The following is a 17,700-nucleotide window of genomic DNA, read 5'->3' as shown; positions in this document are numbered from 1 at the left end:
AACGAAAATTCTTCGCCATTTTGAATTAAGACGATTTTTTTAAATTAATATTATATCTTATTTGTCTAACAATGGTGTGGTGAAAAGATATATCAAATCGGTTTGTTTTGTTCTACGAATATTTGCTTATTGAAAGGACTATGTTGACGATGATTCTGTTCCAATTTAAATTTTTATATTTATTGTTAAGATGAGGAGGCATTGCACATTGTACATATATCATTGCGGATGTAGTTATTTTGCATTGGGTCATAATATATTTAAATTCTTTGTCATTTTTGGCAGTGTAACTATCAAGTTCCAAGCATTGACTATACTAGACCAAACAATATTATTCGTTATCGCTCGCATTTGCGACTATGAACGAGGACACAGCCAAAGATATCACGACAGATAGACAGACACTGTCTCACTCAGACACTTTTTTAGTATTGCCAACAAAAATTTATTTAGCAACATGAAATCTGTCTATGATTTTAAGCCTTTCTGAGAAAAAAATTCAGAAATTTGGTCAAATCAACAAACTTTTATGGCATCTTGAAGTTGCGCATTTTTGGCCGAACGCCGTCGTTTTCTATAATACAAAAGAAACTGGCACTAGAAGGTACTTTGACGTCATCCAATATAGTCAGCATTGGGGCATATTTAACTTATATTAAACATATACGTTCTTTCACGATGTTTAATTATAATATTTGAGAAAATTATGTCTTGCGAAGAAAGCGATGAATCAAAATCAGAATTGAGTGTTCAGTCAGATAATTCTGACAAAAACTTTATTCCGCGATACGTGACAGAAAACTCGGAAAGCAATGAATCTTGAGCGATCATGATTCGGATTTTGACTCCAAAGCATAGATGGTCGGAAAGACACAAATTCTGATCTCATCTTTTTAAGCCCTGGAAAATTGGCTTTCTTTTGATTCGGCAAACTACTACACTGACGCTCCAAATCTTCTGGTTTTAATCGAGGCGAACAAAGTGTTGAAGCATTGGAAGGCTCAAATACGCGCTTTGCTTTAAAACCCAGATATTCCGTCTTCGCTTGGCCTCGGGACTTTTATCACTATAAGGCATAGTGTGAAGACTCATACGAGAGCAAAGGCTTGACTCATTCGTACAATTGGCCGCAACGCAACTATTTACCTTTTTTCTGCTATTACTAGTGCAAAGGCAATGCTTTTAGACGCTTATAGACTCAAGTTGTGCTTCAGCCAGCATTGACTTGATAGCAATTAAATACACGACTCGTGTAACACGAGTACCTTGGATGACGTCAGAAAATTAGCTACTTTCAGACTCCTCATTATCACGGACATCGTTCACAAGAATATACGATTTTAGTAAATTTAACGCTATTACAAAAATCAAACGATTGGACCAAATTTAAAATTTTTCCCTAAGCGAGGCTTAAAATTATCGACAGATTTGAAAAATTCATAACCATTATCATTGTTTAGAAGGTATAATGATAAAAAAAAAGAGCAGGTGTAATTTATTTGGTCCAATACTTCATTCACGACTTAAGACCTGAGGAAGACATAATGTAATTGGGACACAGTCATAGGAACATATAGTACAATTCTATATAGAACATACAGTAGATTGCATTGAATATTTTTGTGCCATGCATATCTTATTCCGCAATTGATTACCATAGTGGCAGTCAGACACCACCATTTTTTGACCAATAGGTGCACTGAGCTGGCAAATTACACCCAGTAATATAATTATATATACAGCAGTAAGTTTCACAGAAAGTGGTCTTACTGTATATTCTCTATACTGTGGTTGGGGTGGCATAAACATTTGGATGTAATGATCCCTAGACATCAAAGGTTTTCAAAGGAACTTAACATATGTAGCCTATATTATGCATACATAATATGATCTCCAAATTAACAATCATCCTACAGTCCTGCTACAGTTTTTCTTGCTAAAAAAGGGGGTGTGTCAACAAATCAACAAAACTGATGAAAGCAATAAAAATGGTCAACAAAACATTGTAATAAGAAAACCAATGAAAAATTGGTAGACATAATTTTTATGAGAGTTGACCCAAAATTGTGTAAAAGATGTAAGAATTGGTACGCCTATGAACAAAACCATTTTTCATAGGTTAGATTATTATTCCAAAAAAAAATAGGCAAACTAAATGAAGTAGCTAGCAACTGAAGAATAAAAACATATCATATACATAAATTAATATGAGCCCCCCCCCAACAATTATTGATCTTCCTGTACATGAATGAATCCAAGTAAATAGATAAATCTTGTAACAAAAATATATTAAGCGACCACACATTGTCCACAATCATTGATCAGTTATAAAAGATGAAGAACACATATAAAATGTTGACTTTAGTATGTTATTTCAGTAGCAGATCAACACATATCAACAAACAAGTTTTATCATATCAAAAGTTTAAAATATGTTGATGTACATAACTAAGTGATGAAAACCCTCTACAACGATCATTTTAAGATTAAACGATGAAAAAAATAACTTTTGAAGAAGAACAAATCATGTTAAACACAGTGATTTAATGTTCTGCTTCATTTATATTCATTTCCTTCCCTAAACAATGTTTGAAATCTAAATTGAATATCTTGTTTATGTTTGTCGTATTTTATTGTTTGACAAAAACCATGTTAAAATAGTTATCACGAATAATAAAGCAATTTTCGCACAAGTTTTAGAGTTGAACTGTAACTACAATGATCATTGTTCTTACAAATATTTAAATGACAAACCATCTTTGTTCTACTTATAGATAGGTAAATAAAATAAAATTAATTCGAGTCGCCCTCTAAGGATGTAAAATCTTATTCTTACCGTTATATTAGATGGAAGGAATATTCCTTGATATCATGATTACATATCGCCAGAAAAATATTTGTGGATGACAACATAAGAATTGCACAAACTCTTCCTAATTCATATTCAATTTAAGGGATGGGCGACTACAGATTACTGAGTAATCGATACCGCTAGATACCAGGCTTCTAGCGAAACAATTCATACCATATATGTCGATACCATAGTAGCATCGTAGTAGTTTCTATTACTCTACAAACACTGTAATGTATTAGCTAAAATTCATAGATAAATTTGTCTTTGTACGTTTTATATAACGAAATTTATATACAAGAAACTCAATGTGGACGTAGCTTTGTCCCCCGTTTATCGTGTCCGCCGGGAAAGAGTTAACATTGATTTCTATTGTCTCGGAACTTGGAATCATCCCATAATGAATTTAATATGGCATTATAGCATGCTCAATGCGTATCCGCGTACCTGGTATTTCACAATTTAGCCAAACCGAAGAACTTTGATACAAATAGTAGAGTGGCTATCAATATCGTTTTACTCACCACATATGACCTAAACGTCTAATTTTTCATTTCAACAGGTTGCACAACGTAGTCACCAATATAATTCAGAAAATTATTTTCAATAGAAGATGCCAAGAAGTATTAGTGACGATCATGAATGCATGACAAATTGCTTTTCTGAAATTCCGAGACTGAAGATTAGCAGATAGAGTGGGTACATGAGTGGGTACAAAGCACCGGTCGGCTTAACAGTTCTTCAATTCAAAATGTCTTTAGGCAACTATGGAAACAATTTTGCTTTGCAAAAAAATGCACGAAAATTTGAGAAAGCTTGTAGATTGATTGCATAAAATTTCTTGAAAATTATGGGTAGACCTCACATGGTCTTCATATATGGCAGAATACTCTTTTCTGTGTTGATTTTTATAAGTGAAGAAATTATGGCTTTGTAGTATTACCGTAATTGAAATATTACAGTAAATTATAGTCTTGTTTTTATAAAAGATCACAACTTTTTCTGAGCATGTTTTTTCTTTTATGTACATAAGAAATTATCTGTATTGTTGCCAGTGAGGTGCAGGCAGGAAACGGATTCTCAATATAAATATTACAGCCCAACATATAATTTTCAACATAGCCATAAGCAATTTGGTTTTGTGAAATTTATTAAAATAGTGACGTTTCGTCTTGACTCAAGACATCTTCAGATAAATATAGAAGTTAACAACGATTTGTAGGTATATATATAGTTATTTACATAGTTAGAGGTATCAGACTACTGTGGATGTGTAAGTGTGATGTGATGTATGGTTAGGTTGAGGTGTTGCGACTAGAAAAGCTTAAGAGGGATGGAGCTGCCTTGGGTGTTAAGTGAAGGTTTTAGTTTGGAGATGAAGATCATGTCTCAGAAAATATTTGAGGTTGGCGCAGAAAATATCGGTTATAAGTAGTGAAAAAGTTATAGAATTCTTATAAGTAGGGTTATAAGGAAGGAAAAGAAACTAAATACACAAGCTTCAGTTTTATAAATGCACAATGTCAGACAGACATCTCGAGCTACTCAGCAGTCTCGACAGCAGCCTGCAAAGTCAGAACTTAGTAAGATGAAGTCATTTTTGCAGTTTATCTTAGTCATTCCTTCATCTATAGTATTTAACAGCAGTGATATATCATTGTGGTAGCCAGGATTTTCTATCAAGGAGGAGGAGATAAAAGCAAAGGGGAGCCACAACCGTTGTTGTAATTAATGTTAATAAAACAATATATTTTAGTGGTCCAAAGAATTTTGCCAGTGGGCCTGGCTCTCTGTCTAGCTATGTCACCATTGATTGATACAAATGATTTCCTTTGTATTGGATAATTGATAATTCCCATGTGACATTTTCTTGAAGAAAATTTTTTTATTGGCTGGTGGTCCTAGAAAATGGAATATTTTATGCAGCCATGCCCATATGCTTGAATAAAGCATTATAATTTATGCAATTTCCCAAACAGATGTGACTGTATGGCAAATGCAGGAGAAAGCACCTTTAATACTGCAATTTGCATAGAGCTGTACAACAAGTATGGGTCTATGACATAGGCTAGCCAAGATTGGTGAATATTTTTTTGAAACTCTACTTTTTATATTAACATTTTGTAGGGAAAATGACATACCTCTTGCACCTTCTCTAACCAAGGCTATGATGGGTGTACACTCCTAGCTTTGCAACACTCAGTAAATCCTTCCCTGTGACCATTTATGATTACTTGACAGTAGTTTCAGACTTCACTATTTATTTTAGACTTAGAGGCAGACCGACCTGTTCTTGACTCACTGCAAACTCTCAGAAAAAGTGCTGTTTGAAGCAAGTAGCCATTTCTATGTAAAATATAATGACTCAATAATTTCGAATAGACATCAAATGTATGAGCTCCATTGAAAAGATTTACCTAACCTTTTATCCTTAAGTGCTTACATCAACATTCAAAGCTCTTCATCTAACTCTAAGTCAATGTCTTGATACTCCATCCAAAACACAGGTCTACATTTACAAGTCATTCTTTAAAAACCTCCATCACAAAGGTCATTAGAGCCTTGTGTGTTGTTTATATTTAAATAAAAATAGGTTTTTCAGATTTTTTCCCGTTTTTCTTAAATACCAATTCAGCCTACTGACTACATTCCAGGCCTTCCCTTCAGTATCCATTCCAAAGCTCCACCTCCCTCTCCCCCCCCCCTCACTCCTCTAGCCCTCTGTACAACAGTCATCTAAGCTTTGACCCTAAACTCTTCACAAGATCCTACCATAACTACGAAATACAGTACCGACCTCGAGTAACATGACATGACTCATGACTCGCGAGTATCGAGTGGGAGTGGGCGAGTGACTCGCGAGTCAATTGCGAGTCACTCGAGAGTGCGAGAAGTTTGCGAGTGAATAAGTGACTCGCTGTTTGCGAGTGAATCGAAATAACTCGCAAAAATTTCTTTCTCCAGTATTTGATATTGACAAACATGATCTTAAGTGTAGTGACAAATAAAAATCATTCAACATTTTGAAGGCAACGGTTTTATATCTCTTTATGAAACATGGGAGCAAAACGACTATTCATTTGAAGCAATAGCTCGGGAACTAATGACGTTAAAATGTTTTGAATTTTTTTACAAAAGCATTTCAATAACTTCACATTTCTCATCGCACAAACGTTATTCGTAAAGCAGTAAAGACCATAGAGAAATTAGTGAGAAAATCAAAGTAACTCTCAAAGATTTTCTTCTAACAGTCTTAGATGGTTGACATTTATTATCTTAAGATAAAATACATTCAAAAACGAATATTGTTTGAGGTCAAATATTTAAGGAATGTACCTATGCGATGAGTGTGCGTATAATCTTTTAGATTTGGTTCTGAAAGAACTTCATTGACTTCACGTTTTCGATGTATTACACAGACGATATTGATAAAGGCCATAGACATTTAATAGCAATCAATGGAATAAAGCCACGTGTATAGTTAATGGCTAGACATTTTGCGATTCACTTACCAGTAGAAATGTTTAAAAATGAGATTAGTTTCTGAAACAATCTGTCTACGTATTTAACTATTTATAGGACATGATTTCATTTCATAGACCAATTGATAATTGTGAATCACACCATCTCATTCATTTTTGTCGGCATGTCATTTGCACACTGCTCACTCGCAAAATGTTTTTACTCGCAAGTGACTGGCAACATTTCGATTTACTCGCAAACAGCGAGTCATTTATTCACTCGCAAACTTCTTGCACTCGAGAGTGACTCGCAACTGCATCGAGAGTCACTCGCTCAATCGCAACTCGTCACTCTCGAGTGACTCGCAATTGACTCGCGAGTCACTCGCCCACTCGCGACTCGATACTCGCGAGTCGTGTCATGTTACTCGAGGTCGGTACTGAACGTTATTTGTGGATACAAAGTTAGCGGAAAACAACATAACGTAAGAGACCACTACCTCATCCCAACTCCAATCTAATGATCGGCCAAGGGCATTTTCTTTGATTGCGGGCTCAATACACCAACTTTGCCAAGACTCACGCAGCGGCATTGTAAACTACAATTCAAAAAGATACACACAGCGTCATATTTACAGTTCACTTTGATTGGGAGTATGTTTCACCTTGATTTCATTCTTTGCCATAATATCATAAAGTGCTTCAAAATATTCAGATGGATGATCTTTACCATTATTTATAGCACAGTTCATTTTTTGTTATCTTTCGCTTAACCTGAAAAAGAATTTTACGTGATTACGATGAAGTCACGTGATCTTACGCAAAGTCAATTTCACACCAAATCATGGTAAAGTCTGAGTAACCTGTGAACTATGTAGATCTGTACTCAACATGCTGATATTGTAAGTAAGAACATTGGAAGCGTCGGCTCTAGCAAACACATCGTTACTAAATATTGATGATAAATATAAAATAAAAGTCTATCACAGACAGTCAAACCTAGCTATATCTAGACACTAGGAAACACATCGTTACTTAAATTTAAATGATAAATATAAAATAAAAGTTTATCATAGACAGTCTACCCTAGCTATATCTAGACACTAGCAAACACATCGTTACTAAAATATAAATTTTAAATATAAAATAAAAGTTTATCATAGACTGTCTAACCTACCTATATCTAGACACTAGCAAGCACATCGTTACTAAATATTGATGATAAATATAAAATAAAAGTTTATCACAGACAGTCAAACCTAGCTATATCTAGACACTAGCAAACAAATCGTTACTTAAATTTAAATGATAAATATAAAATAAAAGTTAATAATAGACAGTCTACCCTTGCTATATCTAGACACTAGCAAACACATCGTTACTAAAATATAAATGATAAATATAAAATAAAAGTTTATCATAGTCTGTCTAACCTAGCTATATCTAGACACTAGCAAACACATCGTTACTAAAATATAAATGATAAATATAAAATAAAAGTTTATCATAGACAGTCTAACCTAGCTATATCTAGACACTAGGAAACACATCGTCACTAAAATATAAATGATAAATATAAAATAAGAGTTTATCATAGACAGTCTTACCTAGCTATATCTAGACACTAGCAAACACATCGTCACTAAAATATAAATGATAAATATAAAATAAAAGTTTATCATAGACTGTCAACTCTAGCTATATCTAGATACAATGCTTGCAAGCAATTGCGATACAAGGAACATAAGTCCGTCAGCTATTTTAGCCAAAGTATTTTTAAAATCAGGAAAGCTGTCGATAGAGCCAATCAATAAATTAATGTCCTTCAATCGATAAATTAATACCCTTCAATCAATAAATTAATATTCTTCAAATTGCGATCATCACAACAATTATTGTACAGTGGATTAATTTTTCAAACTTATTCAATGAAACTTCGTTAGGTTTTGTTGTAATTACAAAACTAAAACAAGACAGAACCACATTCATCAAGAGCATCCAGCCCAATTAACATTTGCTTGGGAAGCTCTCAGATGTTATAAAACAACTCAGTGAAAAGAAGGGAAAATAATCCTTCAACATTCATGTTATTCAAAGGCTCAGAGAGTTGACCTGAAAGTTTTTTTACAAGAAGTTGTTTGTAAGCTGAAAAATTACAAATAATTTGCATCGCTAAAGATTGAAAAAGTACGTTGGCTTTATTGTAACGACTGTTGTTGTGTTGAAAGAAGTGAATTGCAATCAAATATTGTGGATAACGTTTACATAAAGTAGCCGCAATTACAGACTTACCTATGCCAGCATCAGCAGAAATAATAAATGCACGATTTTTAGAATTGTTGTCTTTGAAACAAGCTAAAAACTCTTCAAAAACCCATTCTCGTGCTCCCTCTAAAAATTTTTTATAATGATGACTAATTTCACTTTTAAAGTTACAACTTACAAATTTTTTGTTAAAATATTCTCTTAGGGAACTGAATTAAGTCCATGTTCACAAGCTTTGATTTCTTTGATATCGTCTCCTACTAATTCTAATTTATCTGTTACTATCACACCGACATCCTTTACGGTATTCGTAATTTGTGATTTTAAAACTTCTAAATCACTCTTTAATTCATCCCATCTTCTCAATATTCTTTTATTTTCTTCATTATTACATGACTCGCTCTTTAATCTATTTATTTCTTCCTGACTTATTCCTAAACGAACTAATGGTTCGCTTATTTCTACCCAAAAACTTTCAAATTCATAAGAGTTTACTGAAGTGTCAGGTAAGTGAGCAAAACGATCATTACGAAATAACCTGATACGGGTAATATCTGCTTCAGTTGAATAATCAGAGGGGTCATTTACTGACGTCCATATTGGATCGCGAGATGGTTTCAAACCACAAATATTACGCAGGAGAATACAAAGTAGAGTAATGTCAAACTTATTTTCATTTGGTAATACTGGAGAAGGAGGATACAGTAGATCCCATAGATGTGGCTTTATTTGCTTATCTTTTAGCAACAAAAGTTTATTATAATTTTCTGTGTCATTTAAAACAATAAATAAATCAGTACCTGACAGTTGTTTCCTCAATGTTATTCTTAAAGCTTCTCCACCAACATCAACAACTAATCTCATCAACTTAAAATCATTAGTTTTCTTTTTAGATCTCAAGACAGACTTCATGTCAATGTTTGCTAAAAAAAAGTAGGTCAAATTCTTATGGTACAAAATTATCGCGTTTATAATGAAAAACCTGATGTACAAGATATATATAAACTATGGTTAAGACTCAAAACATAAAATGTAGAGATGAATAACAGTATTCTTTAAAAGTCTAATATTTTCAGAGTAAAAGAATATAAAATATACATAGCAGGACTAAATATCACACTGGTCTGGTTATGCCACTGTTAATTTTATTCTTTAGAATGTCAAATTCCTAACCAAGAGCCAGATTTTAATAAAAAATGGTCAGCTATAACTTATTTGGACTAACGCTCGATTTGCTACTTAGTTCCTAAGAAGGAAAAATATAATTGGGTGAGGTGCTCATATTTATTTGCATGTGATAATCCACACCCAACAATGATTTTCAAAGGATCTCAACACATGCAACATATATCATGTTGTGTACACCTAAAACTGAAACTATTTGTTATTTGTTCGATTACTGTTGCAGGGGAAACTACACAAAAACTACATGAAATAACTAGCATTTGAAGAATAAAAATCCAAGCATAGGCGTACAAAGATGGATAATTGGTGGGGTGTACAATGTATTTGAAAAAAACTTAATACAACTGAACACATGATATACATAAAATAATATGAGCCCCCCCCCCAAATTATTAATCTTCCTGTACATGAATAAATCCAAATAAATAGATAAATCTTGTAAAAAAATTATATTTACCTAGCACACATTGTCTATGATCATTGATATGTTACAAAAGATGAAGAACACATTTAAAATATTGACTTTAGTATGTTATTTCAGAAGCAAATCAACACATATCAACAAACAAGTTTTATCAAATCAAAAGTTCAAAATATGTTGATGTACGTAACTAAGTGATGAAAAACCTCTACAACGATCATTTTAAGATTAAACGATGACCAAAATAACTTTTGAACAAGAACAAATCATGTTAAACACAGTGATTTAATGTTCTGCTTCAATTATATTCATTTCCTATACAATGTTTAAAATCTCTAACTTGAATATCTTGTTTATGTTTGTTGTATTTTTTGGTTGTACAATAACTATGTTTAAATGCTTATCACGAATAATAAAGCATTTTCAAACTAGTTATGCATGAGTCAATTCCAAGCGTTACCACCTCCCCCGGAATATGGCCAGGCATTTGATTTTTTTCGTTTTAATAGTTCAATTTCCCCGCTGCCGGCGAAAGGCAAGAAGGCAAATACTCAGCCCCCGGGCAAGCTGCCAATCGCAAATGCCCCGCTCCGGGACCAATTAATTTTAAATTACGAAAATTAGGAACACTTTTTAATATTTTATTAAACAAGATATATGAGAGATCCTATAAAAAATAAATGTAGTAAAGAAATTCGTTCCTGAGTTCCTTTCCCTTGCTCCGCTTTTCTCTTGTTGCTTTTGCTTTTCCAGCACCTCTTTTCCTGTTCACAGAAATTTGCGTCAAGTGCTGAAGCCACAATTTAACATCCTCGGTAGACAGCAAACATTTCTTGGCAAGCATGCTTATGACAGTATCCTCTACACATCCACCATTGTGATTCTTGTGAAAGTCTGCCAGTATTTCAGACGGCGGCCGGCTCCTTATAGCTTTGCCAACTGCATATAAATTTAGCAGCTCTGACACATCGGTGACATAATGCCATAGCAAACTCACGTACATGTTTCGCAATCCTCCACTCCCCAAGGTCCCTTTACATCAGCAACTGGGTAAGGAAAAAAACTACACGATGGTCCGTCTGGATACCAGGAGATGGGAATCGGTACTTAATGTCGCGATTAATAGAAATCACTAGTCGCGACTCGCGTACTCAAATGGTATCAAATCCCCGGGGGTATTATTGCCGGAGTAAATACCCGGCTCCCGAGCATCTCTTTTACGAGCAAATTCCCGACCCCCGAGAAAGGTCTCCAGGGCAAATGCCCAGGGGTATCCCGGGGGGGATGGTAACGCTTGGAATTGACTCATGCATTATAAGGTCGAATCATACCGACAATGGCCAATGTGCTTAGTTAATTTCAGATGAAAAACTGTCTATGGTTTGACAATAACCATGTTTAAATACTTATTACGAATAATAAAGCAATTTTCAAACTAGTTATAGGGTCGAATAATACCGACAATGGTCAATGTGTGTAGTAAATTTCAGAAAAACTGTCTTTGTTCTTCTTAGATAGATACGTAAACTAAATTTGATTCGAGTCGCCATCTAAGCATAAACAATCTTTATCTTACCGTTTTATTAGATGGAAGGAATAATTCTTGATATCACGATCATAAATATCCAGAAAAATGTTTTCAACTTTTAACGTTTACCTGGATGATAACATAAAGAATTTTAAATATTACTCACTGCAGGCTGCAGCACAAATTTAACTCCACACAAGACTCAGTTTTGCCAGATGAAATTTTAAAATATTTATGCTCGCTTGCGTTAAAAGTTCACAAAAACGGCAAAAAGTTCACATTACATCTAATTTTTAAGATCGGAACTCAACGGAAAGCCTCGGACTACCTCGGACACTCCCGGAAATTGTCGAAAACGCTTGGAATTACTCGGAAATTACCGGAAAACATCGGTTTATCTTAAAAATCCTTGTTTTAAAAGAATTGTCAAGCTACGAAGATTGCTCTTTCATTGAACTATGATTTATATATACTTTCTTTATGAATATGATGAAAATACAAAAATTCATAAAATTTTGAAAAGTTCACAAAAAGTTCACAAACTTTTAATGTTCATGAAATGTAAATGAAAAGAGCAAAAAGTTCACAAATCTGTGAACTGAACTTTGTTCACGATCTGGCAACACTGACAAGACTGACACAAGACGACCCATCTTTTGTCCACGTATATGCAAAGTCCGTTTACATGATCCAATTTGTCGGATCCGATTTCGTCGGATTAAGAAAACGGATCGTGTGAACACTTATAAAGTGAGCATGATTCCGATAGTCGGATCTGTCAGTCTGAAAAAACGGATTGAAATAGAACTTGCTTTATTATCTTAAGCAAATTTTTCTCCCCCTTGACAACCCCTTAAGAGGATCTTCTAAACACGTTACGCATTTTCATAAAGATTATTCCTTTTATTTTTGTAAGTAAAGCTATGTCAACATTGCTATTTTAGGGGCGGTCTCGATTTCACAAGTTTCGTCCAGCTCGCACATATGCCATGTTGTTCGTCATTTTACCTAAAGAAAATTGAGATTATTTCCGGTAAATGAAGTGACACAGACTTTTATACAGGTCCTTATTCCTTAACTAGTAAAGAAAACGCCAAGTTTACATAAAGTAAAGTGTAAAGATAATTGATCTGTAGTGTAGACGCATAGCTTAAAAAACAGCTTGTTGAAGAGCTTTGTCAATTTTTTCTGAAGCGAGAAGTGCAATTGAGCAGTTTAAAGAGGGGCTAAAAGGAAGTTATTACTTTATTAAAATGAAATCCACTTCTCTTCCGCCCATACCTCTGCAATCGTAGTAAGCCGCTGACTGCGGTAAACGTTGACAGAATATTTACGCCAGATTTTTCATAAAATGGTTGTCAAAGACGTGATGGAGAGGAGCTTGTTATAATGCATTGGCGCGACTATCTACAAGAGTGCGAAGGTACTGTACAAAATGTTTCGTCCAAATTTTTTCGATCTAAAAAAGACCTTTATCAAACGAACTACTTGTACCTCTAATAAGCGCCTCGTCTATATTAGACGCTTTGCACAAATATAATAGTGGATTGATGCTGCTCAGAAGTCAGAAACGTGCATTTAGTTTAACTTTTTTGCTTTGGTAACGTTTAAGTGATAGAAATGATACAAACGCTCTACGTACGACCGTTAGGGTTTATTTAATGCTCCAGGCGTTTATTACACAATGAACAATATTATTTTGCTATCAAACGTAACTCTTGAAATATAGCATTGTATATAAATTCTTTTTCACGAACAATACATTTCAAAAGTATCACTTTTTAACATTAAAGTTGCTTGTTTTTATTTTTCTCCACCAAACAGCGTTGCTACTGTTTCAGAGGCCCGCGTATCTTTGACGATGCTTATCATTTTTGCAACGGGGCTGGAGGAAGAGCCTCCGTTAGGATTTTATTTGTTTGTGGGAAATTGTTCGGCCAAAAAGCAACACATGCGCCAACGTATCGTATTTTCCACTCCACAATGACAAAGATAACCTTAGCTATAAAGAGTTTCAAGAAATGATGAACGATGGGATTTTGAACTCGCCCACATTTGTGTTCCAAAGTTTTTACATGGGGAATGACACTTTAAACCTGTATTTAGTTTACATACACTGTTATTTTTGAGGTGTTGAACTAGCACTTTCTCTAGTGCTAAACTGACACCCACCGGTGGTGTTAAATAAAAGGTGTTATTATAACACCAATATTGGTGTTGATTTAACAACATATGACCTTAAACATATTGTAGTGTGTTAAATTTACACCTCAACACTTTAACACCTAATTAATAGTGCTGAAATAGCACCTTGTTCTGCCACAAAGGTGCTAAAGTAACACTGTTTTTTGGGTGTTAAGTGGTTGGTGTTAAATTAACACCATGAGCAAGAGTTACAATAATTTATAAAGGGCGTTATTTCTGCACCACTCTCCTTGTAAAATCATGGGTGTCAAAATAACACTTATTTTAACGGTTTTTTTAACTTATTTTTATACTTATATCAAACTGCAGCTGTTTTCGTTCTGACATGGATAACAGAACAGTTGACTTATGCGTTCATTAAACAGCTTAAAAACTTCGTAAAAATAGCGGCAATACATATGTTATATTAAACAGAGCTGGATTAAGCATGGATTTTTCAATTTTAAACATGGCTGCGTTTTTAAGGCAGCTAGTTATACCAGACTTTAAAAGGTTAATGCTTGTTTGAGTAACCTTCGTAGCATTCTCAACGAAGGAATCAACAACAGTTTGAGGTACACGTCCTCTTTCTTTGAAATTTAACAAACATAAAGTATTCGCTCTAGTCCTCTAGATAAATTGTCCTGGTCAGCCATAATGTAAAACCCTTTTTCCTGTTCAGGGTCTGTATTATCAATCTCATGATTTTGATTAGCATCGTCGTTTCCCCTATCAGTATTCAACTCTGCGCTGCTCTTCGTATTGCGCAAGATGTTATGTTTTCGAATAAGGTAATTTCTCAATGATACAAATTTCTTAAACGTCCTGGCATAGCCATCGATGCAACAAACAACATGAAAATTTGGTTCACCACGATGAACACGGCCAATATGTGTTATTAGTAATTGAAGAGAATCTGAAACGAATTCTAGGCAAATATTACATCGATATAGACGCTCCATGACATAATTCACTTCAAGAATACAATTCCCTTCTGAAGAGAGTGCCGGCTCAACTCTGTTACCATATATGGTGTGAAATGTGATATTAGCGACTATATGCAAAAACGCGGTAAGATGCTTATAGCCTACTGTCACTGTCACACTGTCTCATATTTCATTTCATGATTTTCATCGTGATTTCATCTGTTTGTGCAGCGTTGTCAACTAAACGTAACAGTCAATATTACCAGGCTTAAAGAGCCATTGGATTTAAGTTATTTGGTTTCGACGATCTCCCTTTTAAAAAGGTAAATACAAAGCTTTTTTGAATGTATTTTCTTATGAAATTTCTTGTGACACATACTTCTCCTCGTGCTTATATTTCATGTAGAAATTTTTGTATTTGTGTTTTACAAATTTTTATGCGTTTAAGGTCGGATGGATTCCACGTTGCTTGATAATCTTAAGAAGGCAGGGGTAAAGGACAGTGTAATTTCTATTCTTGAAGATGAAGAGGTATGTGTATAAAATTAGTTTTGTTATGAGTGCGTGAATTTTTGCGTGTCGACGTTGTGACTAGACGACTTTTTGTTGCTTTTGTTAACACTGCTTGGTAAATATGGATTCCATACCGAAAAAACAATACTTGAATTTAGTGGGGAAAATTATTGAGGGAAATAAAGTGTAAAGATAAAAAATGACTGGGTAATCTAAGACGTCAAGCATTATGGGTGAAAATTCAACTGCCGTGGCCCCAAACTACAATAGACTATGAAGTAAAAATACCAAATCATTATTATTGCAGCATGCTAAGTTGATGTTCGAATAAATTACTTCATTTTTTTTTACTCCGGTCCGCGAAATCCTGGCAAATGTTAAAGCCAAAAATATAGCAGAAAACGTAAACATGGATGAAAGGGACGAAAGTGTTACGCATGAAATTCAAGATTACATTATGGCACAACGGCCATAACCGCTTGACAAAAAATAAATACGTTATTTACCGTTTATATTTCGGTCCGAATAGAAAAATAGTTCCACTTAAATCTACAATAGCAAAATGCGTATATTGTAAATATTAATTAGTTGGTTGTATATTTTGCAGATATAAGGAGTGCAGTTATAGCATTGATATTCAGGTTGTGTTGAATGAAAAATCCACGGCCAATTGCTTAGTTTTCAAGATCTGCTGCGTAAGTAATAGATACCGAAACTATATAGAAACTGCATGGATAAGATTTTATGTATGCTTTAATATAATATATAATTATATTACTGTCATGACATGACAATATTGTGTCTCACTTTCAATGACCTAATAATTCTAATTGTGTTTATGTTTATGCTGTTGTTTAGGAAGATGACTCTTTTGATGATGAAATAGCAAACACCACCTACCCACGACTAATTGGAACCGGAGAATTAGGGAGTCTGGACCCCCTTGTAATTGCTACCGAAGGGCAAATATTTTTAAATCTGTCAAAAAAAAAATATAGAAATTTCATTGTCTATAGTACTACTTCTAGGTACATTTTATGTACTGAATATGGAATATACACCAAAGGCCTGCAACATTTATGCCCTTTTGGAAGCAGTTTTGATGGGCAAGCCCGCAAATGCAAAGAAAAGGGTTTCAGTTCAGAAATTTGTGAAAAGTTTGGGGCTTTAGAGATTATAATATAGTAGTATTTCTAAGATGTTTTATATATTTAATTATATATATACATTCAGCTTTACTTGTTTCATATATTGACTTGTTTATAGTATGTTTTATGTTTTGTATATATTTATATGTGTGAATACATGCATATAAATCATCTCATTTTTTTAAATATATTTATTGCTCAGCATTTTTGTGTCGCGTGTTTAACTGGCCTTACATAAAACAATAAGAAAAAGGGTTACAAAATAACACCGAATTTAAGTGTCATTTTGACACCGGACGTTGAGGGCTAAATTAGGACTTTAACAAGTGCTATAATAACACCAAGAATAGGCGCTATTTTAGCACCAAACTCGGTGTTAATTTAACACCAGTAAGAAAATAGCGCCCGAAATGGTGTTATTCTGTACCTTTTAATTTAACACCACTTTTTAGTGTTAAATTAACACCTTAAAATTTACAGTGTACATATTTCACTCACATTTGCATTATCATCATCTTCCTCAGATCCACGACAAAATATTTCATACACCCGACAAGCTTTTTATGCTGCTCATAACATGTCGGATCTAATGTCAACTGATTTAATCTCATATTTCTGTACCATTGACATCTTCAAAAAGCAAAGTTCTTGCCCAATAGAGACAACATTGTATTTCACAACGCCATAGAGAATGATCCTCAAGTAACTTTAAACTTTAACTTCCACATTTACGATGAATGATTCAACTTGCTTTACGTTTGAATCCATATCTTGTGTTGTTAGCTCTTCATTTCAGAGTCAATCGTGTCTAGAAATGTTTAAAGTTTGCAACTCCACAAAAATTCAAACATCGCTGGTCACTCTTTCTCAGATATCATAACAAACCACAACACAGTTAGAATAAAACACAAGTGTATGGAAACAAAGCTATCATGAAAACAACATGCAAAAATATGAATTTTAAATAAAGTAGAAATCCAAAACCTTTTAGTTTCCTCACTCTTTTGACGCAAACAGTAATGGAAACTTTATGGAAACGTTTTGTGTTTTGTATTATAACTAGTTTTGATACAAACAATAGTCTGCACAAAAATCGTCAAATTATTCGTTCGGGAAAACGTCTTCCATGGTATAATTGCTTACAGCCTTAGTTCTTAATTGCTAACAGCCATCAGAAGATGATAAGAATGAAATGAAAATGGGGAATATTTGCCGGCA

The 17,700-nt window shown here is 34.0% G+C and overlaps 2 protein-coding genes and 2 long non-coding RNA genes across 4 annotated transcripts; 1 reads left to right on the top strand and 3 right to left on the bottom strand.

Annotated features, from left to right (window-relative positions):
• Window positions 1-3,983: 3,983 nt before the first annotated feature.
• On the bottom strand, window positions 3,984-5,638 carry LOC124450620. The gene is made up of 2 exons (XR_006950138.1): window positions 4,993-5,638; window positions 3,984-4,752 (listed from the first exon to the last, which is right to left on the bottom strand). It is a non-coding gene; the product is annotated as an uncharacterized LOC124450620 (long non-coding RNA).
• A 1,121-nt stretch (window positions 5,639-6,759) lies between these two features.
• LOC124450617 lies at window positions 6,760-7,776 on the bottom strand. Its single transcript, XR_006950136.1, has 2 exons — window positions 7,176-7,776; window positions 6,760-7,086 (listed from the first exon to the last, which is right to left on the bottom strand). It is a non-coding gene; the product is annotated as an uncharacterized LOC124450617 (long non-coding RNA).
• A 951-nt stretch (window positions 7,777-8,727) lies between these two features.
• LOC124450610 lies at window positions 8,728-12,346 on the bottom strand. Its single transcript, XM_047001242.1, has 3 exons — window positions 12,336-12,346; window positions 11,760-11,912; window positions 8,728-9,500 (listed from the first exon to the last, which is right to left on the bottom strand). Exon 3 carries the CDS (start codon window positions 9,487-9,489, stop codon window positions 8,779-8,781), a length of 711 nt encoding a protein of 236 aa, XP_046857198.1. The 5' UTR covers window positions 9,490-9,500; window positions 11,760-11,912; window positions 12,336-12,346; the 3' UTR covers window positions 8,728-8,778.
• A 2,632-nt stretch (window positions 12,347-14,978) lies between these two features.
• On the top strand, window positions 14,979-16,686 carry LOC124450612. Its single transcript, XM_047001245.1, has 4 exons — window positions 14,979-15,144; window positions 15,270-15,352; window positions 15,942-16,029; window positions 16,193-16,686. Exons 2-4 carry the CDS (start codon window positions 15,345-15,347, stop codon window positions 16,517-16,519), a joined length of 423 nt encoding a protein of 140 aa, XP_046857201.1. The 5' UTR covers window positions 14,979-15,144; window positions 15,270-15,344; the 3' UTR covers window positions 16,520-16,686.
• Window positions 16,687-17,700: the final 1,014 nt, after the last annotated feature.

This window comes from Xenia sp. Carnegie-2017, unplaced genomic scaffold (genome assembly GCF_021976095.1).
Source record: "Xenia sp. Carnegie-2017 unplaced genomic scaffold, XeniaSp_v1 HiC_scaffold_24, whole genome shotgun sequence".
Classification (NCBI taxonomy): domain Eukaryota; kingdom Metazoa; phylum Cnidaria; class Anthozoa; order Malacalcyonacea; family Xeniidae; genus Xenia; species Xenia sp. Carnegie-2017.
This window is presented reverse-complemented; position numbering and strand designations above follow the sequence as displayed.